The 16,555-nt window shown below is 33.2% G+C and overlaps 1 protein-coding gene across 1 annotated transcript in view; it reads right to left on the reverse strand.

Moving 5' to 3' along the window:
* Mmp16 (matrix metallopeptidase 16) overlaps window positions 1-16,555 on the reverse strand; it is a 267,958-nt gene that overhangs the window by 127,384 nt on the left and 124,019 nt on the right. The window contains exon 3 of the mRNA XM_048782771.1: window positions 11,766-11,888. Within this exon, the coding sequence (XP_048638728.1) occupies window positions 11,766-11,888 (123 nt within the window). The remainder of the gene's footprint in view (window positions 1-11,765; window positions 11,889-16,555) is intronic.

Here is a 16,555-nt window from a genome sequence, read left to right on the forward strand (position 1 = left end):
ACCGAGCCACATCCCCAGTCCTTTTTTATTTTTTCATTTTGAGATAGGATCTCACTAAGTTGCTTAGGGTTCTAACTGAATTGCTCAGGCTGGTCTTGAACTTGTGATCCTCCTGCCTCAGCCTCCCAAGTCACTGGGATCACAGGTATGTGCCACTGTGCCTGGCAAGTCTGTGTGCATGTGTGTGTGTGTGTGCGTGTGTGTTTTGTGTGTGTATGTATTTATTTAGTAATTTTTTTACAGAACTGGGGATTGAACCCAGGGGTGCTTTACGACCGAGCCACATCCCCAGTCCTTTTTTATTTTTTCATTTTGAGATAGGATCTCACTAAGTTGCTTAGGGTTCTAACTGAATTGCTCAGGCTGGTCTTGAACTTGTGATCCTCCTGCCTCAGCCTCCCAAGTCACTGGGATCACAGGTATGTGCCACTGTGCCTGGCAAGTCTGTGTGCATGTGTGTGTGTGTGTGCGTGTGTGTTTTGTGTGTGTATGTATTTATTTAGTAATTTTTTTACAGAACTGGGGATTGAACCCAGGGCCTTGTGCAGGCAAGGCAAGCATTCTACCAACTGAGCTATATCCCTAGCCCTAGTCTATATATTTTTTACGTTGCTACAATAAACCCTTGACATGAATGTACAACACTGGGTAAATTCCACAGGAGTGATAAGTGAGTTTCAAACCCTTTCAAACAATAATGTCTTCCAAATATGAATTTATACTAAGAAAATATTTTAGTACAAAAAGACTATAATGTTCAAGAACTGGAAGCTAGTGATGGAGTGATAGTCAAATTACAGTGTCTCTAATGTATGTCATTGTACATATAGAACTCAAAATTATTTTGCTTTTAAAATGTATTAATCAACATATCAAAACTTTTAGCCAGGTGTGGTGATGCATGCCTGTAATCACAAGGGGTTGGAAGGCTGAAGCAGGAGTTCAAAGCCAGCCTCAGCAATAGTGAGGTGTTAAGCAACTCAGTGAGACCCTGTCTCTAAATAAAATACAAAATAGGGCTGGGGATGGGGCTCAGAGGTCAAGTGCCCCTGAGTTTAATCCCTAGTACCCCCTCCCCTGCCAAAAAAAGTAAAAACTTTTAATATATACTCTCCAGTGGCAAAGAATAATATGGAGACAATATGCAACCCAATTGTAACCATGTCCAGATAACCACAATGGCAGTCAAGAGTTATGCTAAAGTAATAATTGTATTATTTGAGCATTCACTATAAGCCAGGCAAGCACTTTACAACATCTAATTATATTCCTGGAACAACCCAATGAGATGGGCTTTTATACCTATCTTACAAAAAAGGAAGTTAAGGTTTATAGGAATCTAGAGAAATTTTTCTAAGTGTCAGATCTGGAGAGCTCTAAAAAGCTTCATCCTAAATATTGTCAGAATCCATTGTCTTGAATTCTATTTCTAGTTCTTTATAAGAAAAGTAAGGTTTCCAATGACTAATTAATGGTAACTATTATTCATTATATACAAGAAAAAAGAAGCAATACAAGTAGAAATGGAATGAAGGAGAGGAGTACTACAGAAAGAAATGGTAAGTGGAAGGTCTTCAAGTGGAGATAATCTTAGTAATTCAAATGATAGCATGGTACCTGGTATAGGTTAGAAAGCGGGTGGGGTGAGGGTCAGGACATTGCTCTGAGTCACTGTAGCATCAGGAGCATCTTATTCTTCAAATAGATAACTTGAGCCATGATGTAGAAAATATATTAAAGCAGAACAAAAGTTGAAACAGGAAGACCCATTGGGAACTATTGTAATTACAAGTCTAGGCGCTTTGGACCAGTGGTAGTAGAAGAGACACTGAGAAGTAGTTGTATTTTGGATGTGCTTTGACGATAAACCCACTATAACTTATGATTAGTCATAAGCTCTGAGAGAAAAGGAAGAGCTGAGAAGGCACCACAATTTTTTTACCCCAGCCAAGCCGTGAACAGAGTAAAAGAACTCATGCCTTCTCAGGAAGAAAGGTAGGCAGTGTTCTGTTGTTAATTTGTTAGTTGGCTTTAATTCTGTGTCCTACTCAGTATTGTTCTCTGAGTTATATTTTGAGAAAGAATGAATATCTACATTGAGCACTACAGACCTATGTCTAGCTTGGTCTCTAAATTTCCTGTTTTGTGGGTGAAGAGGTAAGCAGAATAATGTCGGAACTCTGAATATTGACTTACCATATAATAGGTACTGGCCTAGATGCTAGAATCTTCTGTTACAGTGCTCACATATTTTAGTGACAAGAGATAGACAGTGAAAAGAACATAAAACAGTGATAACTTCTGGTGGCAATATGAGGGGTGGGAAGGTGAGGTGAAGAGATTATAAAAATTATTTCAATGACAGGAGGAATGAAAAGAAACCCAGTACTGAGTTTCCCACCAGAAAGAACAATAAGCAGGTCAAGCAAACTGGGTCAGTTCAGAGCATGTGCCTGCTGAGTGAGTTGGGGTAAAATGAACATGACAGACAATGATACAAAATGAGAGAGGACTGGCGGGAATTGGATTGCATTCTGTGAAGGGGGAAGCCACTGCAGAATTTTAAGCACAGAAGTTCCTTGATATTATTCCAGTCACAAATATGGAAAATGGAGAGGGGACAAGAATGGAAATAATAAAACATTTCAGAAGTCACACAAGAGAAGATATAAATATGGATAAGGATGATAGCCATGGAGACCAACAGGACTGGTTTTTACTATATTTTCTAAATGATTATATTTTGCCAAATTTTCTAAGAGAACTGTTGATGTGGATTGGTGATGAATTCCATGTGAAAAAGAGAAATTAATTGTTTACTTCAAGTAATAAATAATAATACAAATAGGAAAAATAAAATTATCAGTATGACTTATATACAAGTACACAATGATTCTGAAAAAACAAAGCAAAAATACAGTAAAGAATAATGAATGTGGAGCACTGTTTGGATTTGAAAAATACATCCTTGCATTTTTTGAAGCTACGTACTAATGAACTTCCAAAATATTTCAACACAATACATGTGGTGTCATTAATAAACATAAGACATACAAATGTGCTTCAGAATCAGAGCTCAAGTTCTGAAACCGGTGCAAACAAAAACAGGAGTTTAGAAACTTTTATGCCATTGAGAGGTATATTTTGTATTTACTAATATCTAAAATAAAAAGTGCACAGAGAGATCATGTGTAATAAGAATAAAATAGACTGATATTCTGAACAATTCTAATAAGGGATGCACAAAAGATTAAATATACTAACAAAAAAGAAATGCTATAAAATGAATATAATGAAAGTTTATTCTGAAAAACTTAACAAAGCTAAATTAATTTTAAAATATTTTACTTGCTTTTTATTCTTTTTGATAAAGTTAATATACTTCTTAAGACAATGGGTTTATTTTTCTCAAGTCTGTATCTGGTTATTTCACTATTCTATTTCACTGATTCTTTTAAACTTCAATTTTAATACATTTTGGAAATCTAACCTAAAAAGTTGATAATAGTTATCTTTGATATTAGACCACACCTTATACAATTTTACATAAAATTGATGAAGAGAAAAGTTCTAGATGTTATTCATCAGAATACTGGCAAAAATGTATGTCATTTAGCTGACAATAGGTAATTGCAGAAAGTTAGAATTGTCTAGTTTTAACATCATCAGTTCCATACCAGAATAAACATTCTACATACTTAAGATTATTGATCCTTCCATTTTTTGATATATTGATAAATCTCTTTCAAAGTTACATTACTGTTTTATCTCTAATAGAGAAAACAAGAAAAAATAACTACATACCTTTGCAATAAAAAATATTATTCTTGTGTCAAAATTATTTTTATATGAAGAAAGTTAAATAGCATTCATAATTAAATAGAAAATTATTTATTTGGAACAGCTCACTAATATTTTATGCAAAATTATTATCAACTAAAGGAAATCTACTGTGTAGGAAAATACACATTTGCTGAGAATATAAGCTAGCTAAATAGCATGGTTGAATTATGAGCATATCCATATAGAGAATATATTATAATGTTCTATCATGATAAACTGAACAAACTAATTTACTTTTATTTAGTATTATTTTTATATAGTCATGGCTTCACAACATTTTTATGTACCAGAAATTGTCAAGGAATGTATAAATTAAATATGTAATCCCTCCATGAAAACTTATATTAAATAATTGGTTATTTCTCAAGTTGCTGGCTTTCTAGACAAGACAGATTTAAATACATATACCTTGGATCTAATTTAATATATTGAAATCTAGAACTCTGAAAAAAAATATTTTATACATATTCATCAAATTTGGGAAATAAAATCTCTTTAATAAAATTGTTAATCATTAAGTTTCTATTATTTTGTGAAAAAGCTTAAGCAAAACCTACTTAGAATTTATTCAGCAACTAACTTTAGCTATTATAAAAATGGCCTCTAATTTACTTGACAATGAATATAAATTTCTTAATTTAAATGCCACGAATGATGAAGAAGATTGAATGATGGTTAATTTTCCAATAATTTAAAATATTATATTTTCTAAAGGACTATAAGCATTTTGAGAATAAATGGAAATCTCCCCTCTAAATATTCTTTCTATCATGTTGGCAAACTTTAGCTTTAATCTTGAACTGTTCCTCATGTGACAACATTCAGGGCCCTTTACCATTTTGATTTATTTAGAAGTGTACTTTTATTTGCCAAGAAGCAATAAAAAATGTGTTTGCCTTAAGAGAAAATATACATCATGATAGGTGTGGGGAGCTGGCTGCTCAGAGTCACTCCATGATATATTCAGAACAGCAGTTTTCAGGTTTGCCTAAACCCAGTTACTCCATTTTGTAAAGCATTAGTTGGCCATGAACTACTAGAGTACAAGTGCCAAGGTAGAATTACTCCACACCTTGTTTTTAAAAGTAAGCAATCACCATTTGTCCAGCATAAGCATGAAGCACAAACTGATAAATAATTTTTATGTGCCAAGTTATCAAATTAAGTCAAGGAATCTCTGGTCACATAAACATCCCAAATTGTACTAGGAACACCAGACTTGGGGGTTTGCTAATCCCACTGGACATTACCCCCTTACCTAAGATCCATAAAAGGAGAATCCTTCCATGACTGGACACAGTAGCATTTTGACCCAGTCACCTAGTCACACATCAGGAGCCTAACCCAGAAAAATTATCAAAAATTCAGAGATGACAAATCTCTGAATCTCTGTCCCTGGGCTTCAGCAGAGTGCAGTTTCTCATGCCTATGATGACACACACATGGCCCTCTTCCAAGGTGACACCTCAAGCTGACACTTCAAGTTCACACTCTCAAAGTGAAAATGCCATCCCTCTGGATCTTTTGCTTAGAAAACTCCATGTAACTGGTGAGTTAAAGTCCTTACCTGATCATTTATGGTGGTTCAAAATCTGCATCCCTTTCTCTCTGCCTGTGCTCTGATTTCAGCATCCTGTAATTCTACAGCTGTATTAACCCTTTCTTAGTCTTTCTATTATATATGCTTGCACACATGCACACACACACACACACACAATGATGTGTATATATCATTGTATGAAGTGTAATGTATGTTAAAGAGATTAGAAATTAAGACTGGAATAAAACCACTTGTGTTTGTCTGGCTTATGACTACCAGGTGACTTTTGAGTATTTGGTAAAGTGCCACACCTAAAAAGTAGTGTAGCCTGTGAAAGTATTGTTATTAAATAAATCCTGAAACTATGGAAAGACACAAATGTGTTGGTCTATGTTGATGGCATGGCTTGCTCATGACAAAAGGTGTAGTCAACAAACCAAACAGAGAAATTAGCATCAGGAAAAATTTGCTGTCTATCGATATTATCAATGTACTCTTGCAATTTTAGCTTTTTCAGAGTCACAATATGCCATTGGTTTATAATGAGTTTGTTATCAAATAAAACCTAGATTTTACACCCAAATCTTGTCTGTACCTTGTAATGGAACACTTCAGTTATCCTTTCCATGAATAACTATATTTTGGGCACGAATGTCAGATTTTGTATTTATATTTCTAAATATAGTAAGTAAATAGTAGCAAATGTTTTTATAGTACTTATATATCAGGCAAGTTCTTAATATGTTTTAAATGTTAACTTTAAAATGAAATGTTCTTAACTCCCATTCTTGACTTTCTATATTCCTGTTAAAATATACTCAAGTATTTTTGTGACTTGTTCAATAAATTAAAAGGAACACTGATGAGAATTGGCATTTGCTATCTACAATGTTTCAACCACTGTGCACAATTTATTATTTTTTCCATTACATTACTTGTTTTTCCCCAAGCCTTGTGAGGTAAGTATTGTTACAATTCTCACTTACATGTAGGGAAAAGGAGACTTAGATATAAGGAACTCAATTATGGTTTAATGGGTAGTGAGCTTCAGACTCAGGATTAAAATCCAGGTCTTTCTTACTTTAAAACAGGGTTCAGCCACATGCTGTCCTTATGTAGAACCTTAGAGATTCCAGGGACAAATACCTAATTATTTCAATGTACACAACTGTTTGAGGTTATTGTCAGTACAGAAACCAAGCTAAAGTGAAATTATTATAATCAATTCTAAATATAACAGCTCTTATCCCTCCCTCTCTCCCTCCATTCTTCCTACCTTCCTTTCTTTCTTTAAAAGAAGATGTATGGTCAGTATCATAGGATTCAGAGATACTGAATAGGGTGCACTCTCAAGAGTCTGGAAATCAACCAAAAAGGCCACTTTCTGAAATGGAAACGATGAGTATTGATACATGGAATTATCTAAGCTTCTGGTACTTATCAATTCTTTCTTTTGAACGTGGTTGGAGTGTAAAATGAATTCCATTGTTTTCTATATGGATAACCAATGATCACAGTAATTTTCTAAATGAAGTAGCCCATCCTTTCCATCTGATCTAATAAATCTACCCTGGCATAAATAAATTTTGCTGATATGTGTAAGTCTGTTTTTCTAATCATTTGCTTGTGCTACTGGCCTATTTGTCTATCTTTGAGATTATGCCATGTAATTAGTACTCTTAATTGGTATTGATTTGAAATAAGTCCTCATATCTACTAAGTGAAAGCACCTTGATGCTTTCCTTGGCATTCACTCTTCCTCAAGATATTTTTGATTCAGTGTGTTCCATTATGCCCCCAAACTCTGGTGGAGCTTTGGTTTGTATTAAAATGCATTTGTGGAAGACTTAAACCTTCACCATATTTATTTTTTCTATCGAGAGTAAAATATTCCTCTACATTTAGTTTTGGCCTTCTGTTACATCTTTCAATAAACATTCATAATTTTCTATATAAAAGGCTCACAATGGTAGTGTTATTCTTTGCTCTTATATTTTTGTGTCTATGTTAAGTGCTACTCTTTTAAAGACTGCACACTGCATATGTATATATTGTCTATTTTGATTTATTACAAAGATAGCTACGCACTTTCAGTGTTCTGCATTAAGATGTAAACTGCACACAAGTCATCACTCCCCAAAATGAATGCTTCTTCAATCTATCAGATACTTGAAGCCACAAAGCAAACTGGAGAAAGGGGTAAATGCATAAAATCAGAAATTTCCAATACCAATAGCCCCCAAAGCCAGGAAATGGATAGGACACTTGAATAGAAGCCTGGAGGAGCTTGAGAATTCAAAACACCCAGGGACAAAGCATAGGGGCTCCTCAACACACTCATGAGCTTTGCCTCTAAAAGCCCCATCAGGTTCGAAGTGAAGACCATTTGAGTAAAGGGAGGAAGGATGGCCAGGCTCTTCAAATACATACAGGGTAGGGATGAATCTCCATAATGAAGCCTGCCTTCGAAGAAAACTATTTTTTCAGAGCCTTATCTGATCTAGGTGAAAAGCAATTAAACTAGGCAGCTACCTCTATCCTTTCTGTCCCACCAAAAGGAAGAGGGAAGGCGGCAAAGAGGGAACATTTTTGAAGGTCAAAGCCCAGAGAGTCAGGCTCACTAGAAAGAGATTTAATCATAAGATTACAGATTGCTTCTGAAAATTACAGAACCCTAAAGAAAGAACCAAAGAAGACCTTAGAAGATGGAAAGATCTACCTTGCTCTTGGATAGACAGAATTAATATTATCAAAATGACCATACTACCAAAAGCACTCACAGATTTAATGTAATTCCAATCAAAATTCCAATGACATTCCTCATAGAAATAGAAAAAGCAATCATGAAATTCATCTGGAAAAATAAGAGACTCAGAATAGCTAAAGCAATCCATAGCAGGAAGAGTGAAGCAGGTGGCATCACTATACCAGACCTTAAACTATACTACAGAGCAATAGTAACAAAAAGAGCATGGTATTGGCACCAAATCATACTGGTAGACCAATGGTACAGAATAGAGGACACAGAGACTAACCCACAAAACTACAATTATATTAGACAAAGGTGTCAATACCATGCATTGGAGAAAAGATAGCCTCTTCAACAAATGGCGCTAGAAAAACTGGAAATCCATGTGCAAAAAAATGAAATTAAACCCCCATTCTCTCACCATGCTCAAAATTCAACTCAAAATGGAACAAGGATTTAGGAATACAACCAGAGACATTGCGTCTTATTAGAAGAAAAAGTAGGCCCTAACCTCTATCATGTGGGATTAGGCCCCAACTTCCTTAATAAGACTCCCTTGGTGCAATAATTAAAATCAAGAATCAATAAATGGGATGGACTCAAACTAAAACGATTCTTCTCAGCAAAAGAAACAATCTTGTGAGGTGAATAAAGAGCCTACATCTTGGGAGCAAATCTTTACCTCTCACACATCAGATTGAGCACTAATCACTAGGGAATATAAAGAACTAAAAAAAAAATAGACACCAAAAACCCAAATAACCCAATCAATAAATGGGCCAAGGACCTGAAGAGACACTTCTCAGAGGATGATGTACAATCAATCAACATATACATGAAAAAATGTTCATCATCATTAGCCATTAGAGAAATGCAAATCAAAACTACTCTAAGATTTCATCTCACTCCTGTCAGAATGGTAGCTAGTACGCATACAAACAATAATAAGTGTTGGCGAAGATATGGGGAAAAAGGTAAACTCATACACTGCTGTGGGACTGAAAATTGATACAACCAATATGGAAAGCAGGTTGAAGATTTCTTGGAGAATTGGGAATGGAACCACTATTTGACCCAACTGTCCCTCTCCTCGGTCTATACCCAAAGGACTTAAAAACAGCATACTACAGGGACACAGTCACATCAATGTTTATAGCAGCACAATTCACAATAGCTAAATTTTGGAACCAACCTAGATGCCCTTCAATAGATGAATGGATAAAAAATGTGGCATATATACACAATGGAATATTACTCAGCAATAAAAGAGAATAAAATTATGGCATTTGCAGGTAAATGGAAGGAGTTAGAGAAGATAATGCTAAGTGAAGTTAGCCAATGCAAAAAACCAAATGCTGAATGTTTTCTTTGATATAAGGAGGCTGATTCATAGTGGAATATTGAGCGGGAGCATGGGAGGAATAGATGAACTCTAGATATGGCAGAAGGTTTGGAAGGGAAGGGAGGGGGTATGGGGTAATTAATGATGGTGGAGTGTGATGATCATTATTATGCAAAATACATGTATGAAGAAACGAATTGGTGTGAATATACTATGTATAAAACCAGAGATATGAAAAATTGTGCTCTATATGTAATAAGAATTGTAATACATTCTGCTATCATACATAAATAAAAAAATTACATAAAAAAGAAAAAATTAGTAGAGACATTAAAAATAGAAAGACAAAAAGAGAATACCAAAGAAATTCAGCTACAGAAATATTATAAACAACCTAGCTCCTACACAGATAAACATAAAACATCTCATAAAGGATTATTTACCCTGTTTCTGTTGTTTAATACATTATGCACAACTTTCAACAAAAAACTATAAGCTTGCTAAAAGTCAAATGAAAACATAAGAGAGGAAATATGCATCAGAATAAAACTAAGATATAGCAGAAATTTTAGAATTATCAAATAATGTATTAAAAATAACTAATCAATATGATAAAGGATTCTAATGGTAGAAATAGGCAACATAAAGAAAACATATAGGTAATATAAGTAGGGTCAGACACTCTAAGAATAAAGAAAAATGCTAGACATAAAATAACATGTGCTGTCAACAAATAAAGAATTATTTTCATGTGATGGGCTTACTAGATTGAACATGGTCAAGAAAATAATCAGTTGAGCTTGAAGATATATGTCAATGGAAACTCCCCAATAGAAAAGCAAAGAAAAAATAATTAAAAACAGAGCAGAATATCTAAGAACTGTGAGATATAAGGCATATAATGAAAATACCAGAAGAGGAAAGAAAAGAACATAAGTAATTCATTACTGAGACTGTCCTAAAAGTAATGACAGACCAAATCACAGATTCCCAAAACTCAGAGAACATGAAAAGGGATAAGTATTTTAAAAAAGGATAATCATTTTAAAAATCTTCATAATATGTTCTTAATATTTTATGGAAGTTCAGATTACAGAGATGGTAGAACAAGTTTGTGAATTTTAAAAAAATCCTATAAACAAATTTCAATACTGGTAATACCAACTTTATGGGCTTGACCCAAAGCTGTTTTGTCTTTGATTTGTCTTACCTGCAGAAATACTTTCAACAGTTTGCATAAAACGATAATTCAGGGTTATGCTATTTGGGAAGACAGCATAGAATATAAAGTAACATGAAAAGTGTTCCCAAAATAACCAAAGTTAATTCAAATGGCACATTCCAATTATACAGACAAAATGTATACTTAATTTTAAATTTTATGTTTTAAGCACATGCATATGAGGAGTTTTTTTTTTACACAAAGAATTTAACTGTAAAGTTCTCTAACCATGTAATTTGATGGTGATGTTTCTTTACATTTCCTCTCCATTTTTCCTGCCCATTGCTCTAACAATCCTTTCTCTTTGTGCAGGTCTTGGCTAAAAGTCATTGTAGTAAGAGACCTCCTTGGTTTTCAAAGATGAACTGGATGACCCTGGTTTCCATTTCCTTTGCATCCAGTCCATACTTTTCATAAAGGTATCACATTCACATAATTATGCACGTGAAATTATAATTTCACATGACTGTAAATTCCTGAAGACAAACAGGGTTCCCATGTTTTGCTATATCCCCAGGGCCTAGCACTGTTCTTTGTTCATACTGAAACTCAATAAGCAGTTGTTCAATGAACAGGTGAACAAAGATGAACTTCTCCACTCGAAGCAACAGTCACTCTAGGTTGGAAGGCACTTTACATCATTGAAAACAATGCAAAAGCAAGATTCCCTAGAGCCATTACCAAAAGGATAAAAAGCAAAATGGTTAAATTGATACTAAAAGATTATTAATAGATTCAGAGACATTGTGCTTAAATAGTAATTACTTAAATATTTAATTACTTTTTAGATTATGTGTGTTTGTCAGATATTATAATATTTCTGAAAGTCCCTCAGAATACTGGCATTCATTCAAAACCTAAAAAAATGGTATGCTAAAGAGAGCAAGTGTTTCCAAGAAGGTCCATTCCATTCCCCAAATGGGCAATCTCTTCTCAATTGCAGTTTTAAATTCCTAATGATAACATCATATCACTATTTGTTAACATGTAGTTCATGCTCAGAAAATATCAAACAAAATGTAAGAAAAAAAATCACAGTGAAAAGAAAATTCTTCTTCAGTTCTCATACCTGTAAGTGATGTGTTTGTGCTGCCACTTCTGTCCTGTTAATGCATATCGCTTTCTACGAATGTTAAATTTGGAGCTACCTCTTGTCTGGTCAGGTACACCACATCGAGGCTTCTTCATCCAGCTGCAAAAAGCATGATATTTTGGTTACTTACCAGCAATCATGATTATTAATTTCAAAAGGAAATTGATTAAGAAGTTAATGTGAGATGGTGGTAATGAAAATGCAAACCATAAACTAAAGGGTTTAAACTAAATTATCCTTGCAATTGGAATCAATGTAACACATTTTGGGGGGAAAGATCAAAAATCACTAATTTACTACTTATATCTTTTAGATAATTTTCCTCTCTCTAATTCACTTTGAGCTAACTGTAGAATGAAGTAGAACCTGCTATTAAAAGTTGTATAATATTGACAATCAATCATTAGTCCATTGTGTCACTCTTAATATAATACTAAGGTATCTCCCAATTCTAATATCAATAATTTTTAAAATCTATTACATGATTTTAAAATTCCAGGAAATAATAGGTATATGTTCGTCTACTCTAACTTAAATAGCAATGAATTTTTTTGTTCAAATAACATTCGCATTTCTTCAATTTTTCTTATCCACTTTTGATCATTGTTCTAATTTCCCAATGGCAGCCATTTACTCTGAATCTTTAATAACAAATTCAATTCTTAAAAATATTTTTCCAAATATGAGGGTTAACATCACAAGAACAAGGTTGAACATTTGTATTTGAACATTAAATGCTGCTTTCAATTTGTTACTTTGAATACTTATTCAGAAATTGTAGTTTAGCTTCTTTTCTATAGTCTTATTTGACTATTGAAATGTTTTCTATCTATTCTCAAGTCTTGTTTAAGGAGAAAGATTTTCACGGCTTTGAGTAGTTTTCCTTTAGTGGCTTACAAAATGGTTTTCCTGTTCATTGACCCTTTTAATAACTACAAAGCCAATGCTGAATATTTATGGTAATATATGATTCACAAAGTGGAAATGAATCAGTTTTTGCTATATTTTGTCAGGTGCTTAACAATTTCTATACTTTTTACAGAAATTACTATCTAAAGGTGCTCATTTTGTAAAAATGAATTAGTTTATTTGCTACTTGGATAAATCAGTTAACTCGCTTTTATAAACATAAGAATAACTTCATGTACCAATGAAATAATGACTTGTACTTCTTAAGAAACTTGATACTTTTTTTCTGCATTTTTATTCTGACTCCAGTAACATAGAAATTGTAGTCATGGGATTTAAGAAATGCCATACAAGTTTAAATGGATTATAGTTACTTTGCAAAATCACTCTCTCCCAATCAAATGAGATGTCTTACAAATGGTAACTCTTGGGAGGCCATCATGTTCTATGGTATTGAACTTTCTGGAGGTGAGAATGGATACCTTTTATTTTTACTAACTGTCTAGGACATTCCCAAACCCACTGAGTTGTAGAGATATTTCACTTGGCTGGAAAACATTTAAGGCAGAGGATCTACACATTCCCAGTATCTTGTGCAATGCCTAGCATATAAGAGATATTCAGTGAATATTCAATGCATAGATGAATAGGGACACTGTGATTTTTAAATTAAAAAAATGGTTATTTTTAATGCATTTTTAAGATCTAAATACAGATTTAATTAACAAATATTAAGCATTAATGATGTATCTATAATGATTTAAGTTACTCTTATATATGAATATTTCACCAATTATATCCTCAAAAAATATATAATTTTCTTAAGATAGGTACTTATAATTATTTATCTAACTGAAAGTACTAGGAAATAAATTAGATATAATTATAAAAGATGAATACATTTACTTAATGTGGGATATGGTGACAGCTAAGGATAATATTTAAATAAATGCCTGGGAAGAGAAATAATTTTGAATAAAATTGACAAAATAAAATTAACTTTATCAAGATAAAGTACACTTTCAAATAGGGTATATTTTTAAAAATTACTTTAATATACATAATATTAAAAATGAAGACAATGATTTAAAATTTAATAATTTAAACTTTCATTTAAATTCATGCATATGATAGAGACTTTAGTTTTCTCAGTGAAGTATGAACATATTCCAAAGGACAGAATTTTTAGGATTGAATACTGAATTCCTATGCTAAAATATATCTCTGCTGAATTCCTAATGTATTTCTTACGATTGTGCCCATAAAACTTTTATGTTCCTGTGTTCTGACTATTTCTTCATCCATTTACTTATTTCATCCTGCTTTATGTTTTTTAGTTTTTACAACTTACAAAGATATGTGGAAGATGAAAGAATGGGTAAAAAGATGAACAAGGCAGGACTCCTTTCCTTGCTAAGATCCTAATTTATAGAGAAGATGCATGACAAGAAATTAAAATAGTCAGCCCAACATATCTGTGGGTTCTATAACTGCAGATTCAATAACTTCATTATTGAAAGTATTTGAAAAAACTTGCATCTATACAAACATGTACAGATTTTTTTGCCATTATTCCATTTTTTTATTATTCCATAAAAAATAGTCTAACAACTGCTCACAGTGTACACACATTGTATTAGGTATTATAAGTAATATAGGGATTATTTAAAGTATACAAGAAGATATGTGTAGGTTATGTGCAGAGGACTTGAGTATCTGCAGATTTTGGTATCTGCAGGGGTTCTAGAAGCAACTCCCCCAATGGATTCTAACAGTGAGCTGGAATAAGTGCTCTCACATCTCCAGGTAGATTCCTGATTGTGAACAGGAAATATTACACATAATGAAAATAAAAATCATAATCTTTCCCCCAAAACTTGAACCAATGTCATCTGAACCAATCAATGTCATCTGAACATCTCTAATGCCCATGCCAGATTTTCATAGTATCATCCTCCACTATTCTCTCCTCACACACAATCAATCATAATGTTGTCTATTCTGCCTTCAAATATCTCTTCAATCTCTCACTGTCATCACTGCCTTCCTTCTCACTGCTAATGACATCTGTCTTCTTGCCTTTGTTTTCTGTGACCTCTATCTGGAATAACTTTTTCTCCTTACTAATACTAAGAACCCAAGCCACTTTTCATATTCATCTCACACAGGGACAGTTCACTACCCCAATGCCACAGATACTGCACTATGCATTCTGATTCGAATTTATCTGACTCTATCTTCAACTGACCTGTGAATGGAGGGAAGGAACCCAGCATGAGGACAGTGCTCAATGAAATCTCCCATAAGCAACAGGAAGTAAATAAACTAAGTCTACATGTTTTTTTGAAGATATTGATCTCCCCAATATCCTGCATGTTTCTTGAAAACATCATAACTCTTTCCAGCTCTGTATCTTCAAAAAATTCTTACTACATGAACATAACATGAACACTTTTACATAAGTCATCTACTTCAAGATTTAGCTTTAAGTGCTAAAAATAAACAAAATATTATGAAAAAATAAATACAACAGTAGGCATAATCCAACATCAAGTAACAATGCAAAGAACTTTTTTTAAAAAATGTTTTTAGATACACATGGACACAATATTTTTATTTTGTTATTTATTTATTTATTTTAAGCTATTTTAAAAAATATTTTGTTTATTTAGTTGTAGTTGGACCCAATACATTTGAACCCAGGGCCTCGCATGTGCTAGACAAGCGCTCTGCCACTGAGCCACAACACCAGCTCGTAACAGTGCAAAGAACTTTTAATGAAAGTTGGTCAAGTTGAGAATATTCTGTTAAATTCACCAGCATCTATACCCAATATTTGTAGCATATATACACTTGTTAAATCCCATATATTCGTATACATAAAAGAAGCAGGACTTAATATGTTGCATATATACATATATGTGTGTGTATCTATACACAAAATATATCTATATCAAAATCTGACTATCACGTTTTCTATGTTATTTTTAGACAGTGCTTATTTGTGAAAAGTGTCTTTGATCAAACACACTTAATTTTTCTGTGTGGCAATATATAGCTCATAAATGTGTGCTCCTTTACTGACTCACTAGAGGAATTTTAATTTAGTCTTCCAAAGCAAAGACATGGGGAAGGGACACTGGGGAGGAGAGTGTGAGCAATGAGAAAGGCATTTTGTAATATCAAGGTGTAAATAATGGAACAACCCCAATTTTCATAAATATCATGCTGATTTGCAATATTGACTATGGTTTCAAAACCCATGCACTTTTAACTATTGGACAGATCATTAATGTCATTTAAAATCATTTAAATTAACTCAAAAACAAAAAACAAATCAGTGTTTTGAGAGGAGTGTAAAAGTTGAGAGCAGTGATTCTGATTATACTCTGGGTGTCATTCTGCTTCTGCAGACTCACTACTCCTGTTACATCAGTCAGATTTCCGTTTCATTTTATGACTCGGTTTCCTCATCTATGTAGGGGAGATGATAATATTACCACCTTTACTGAGTTACTGTAAGGATCAAAGTAGTTAAATCATGTAAAGCACCGAGAATAGTGTCTAACAGATAATAACTGCTATCATTACTTTATAATAATTATTGTGAATTTACAAATATCAGAAGGTAGACATATTAATAGCAATACAAAGAGCAGCAAGAGTAGCTGTATACAAAAACAACATGTTTTGGCTCACTTTAACCTGTAAGTTAATACACAGCATTTTATGTTAGGCAAAACAGGGATCTTCCTGGTACTTTGATTATAGAGATAGGGACATCTACACTTTCCTGTTTTATGTAAGTAAAATAGCCATAAGCGCTAAACACATTTGTACATTTATAGTATATGTAC

The sequence above is a fragment of the Marmota marmota genome, unplaced genomic scaffold (assembly GCF_001458135.2).
Source record: "Marmota marmota marmota unplaced genomic scaffold, marMar, whole genome shotgun sequence".
Lineage (NCBI taxonomy): Eukaryota > Metazoa > Chordata > Mammalia > Rodentia > Sciuridae > Marmota > Marmota marmota.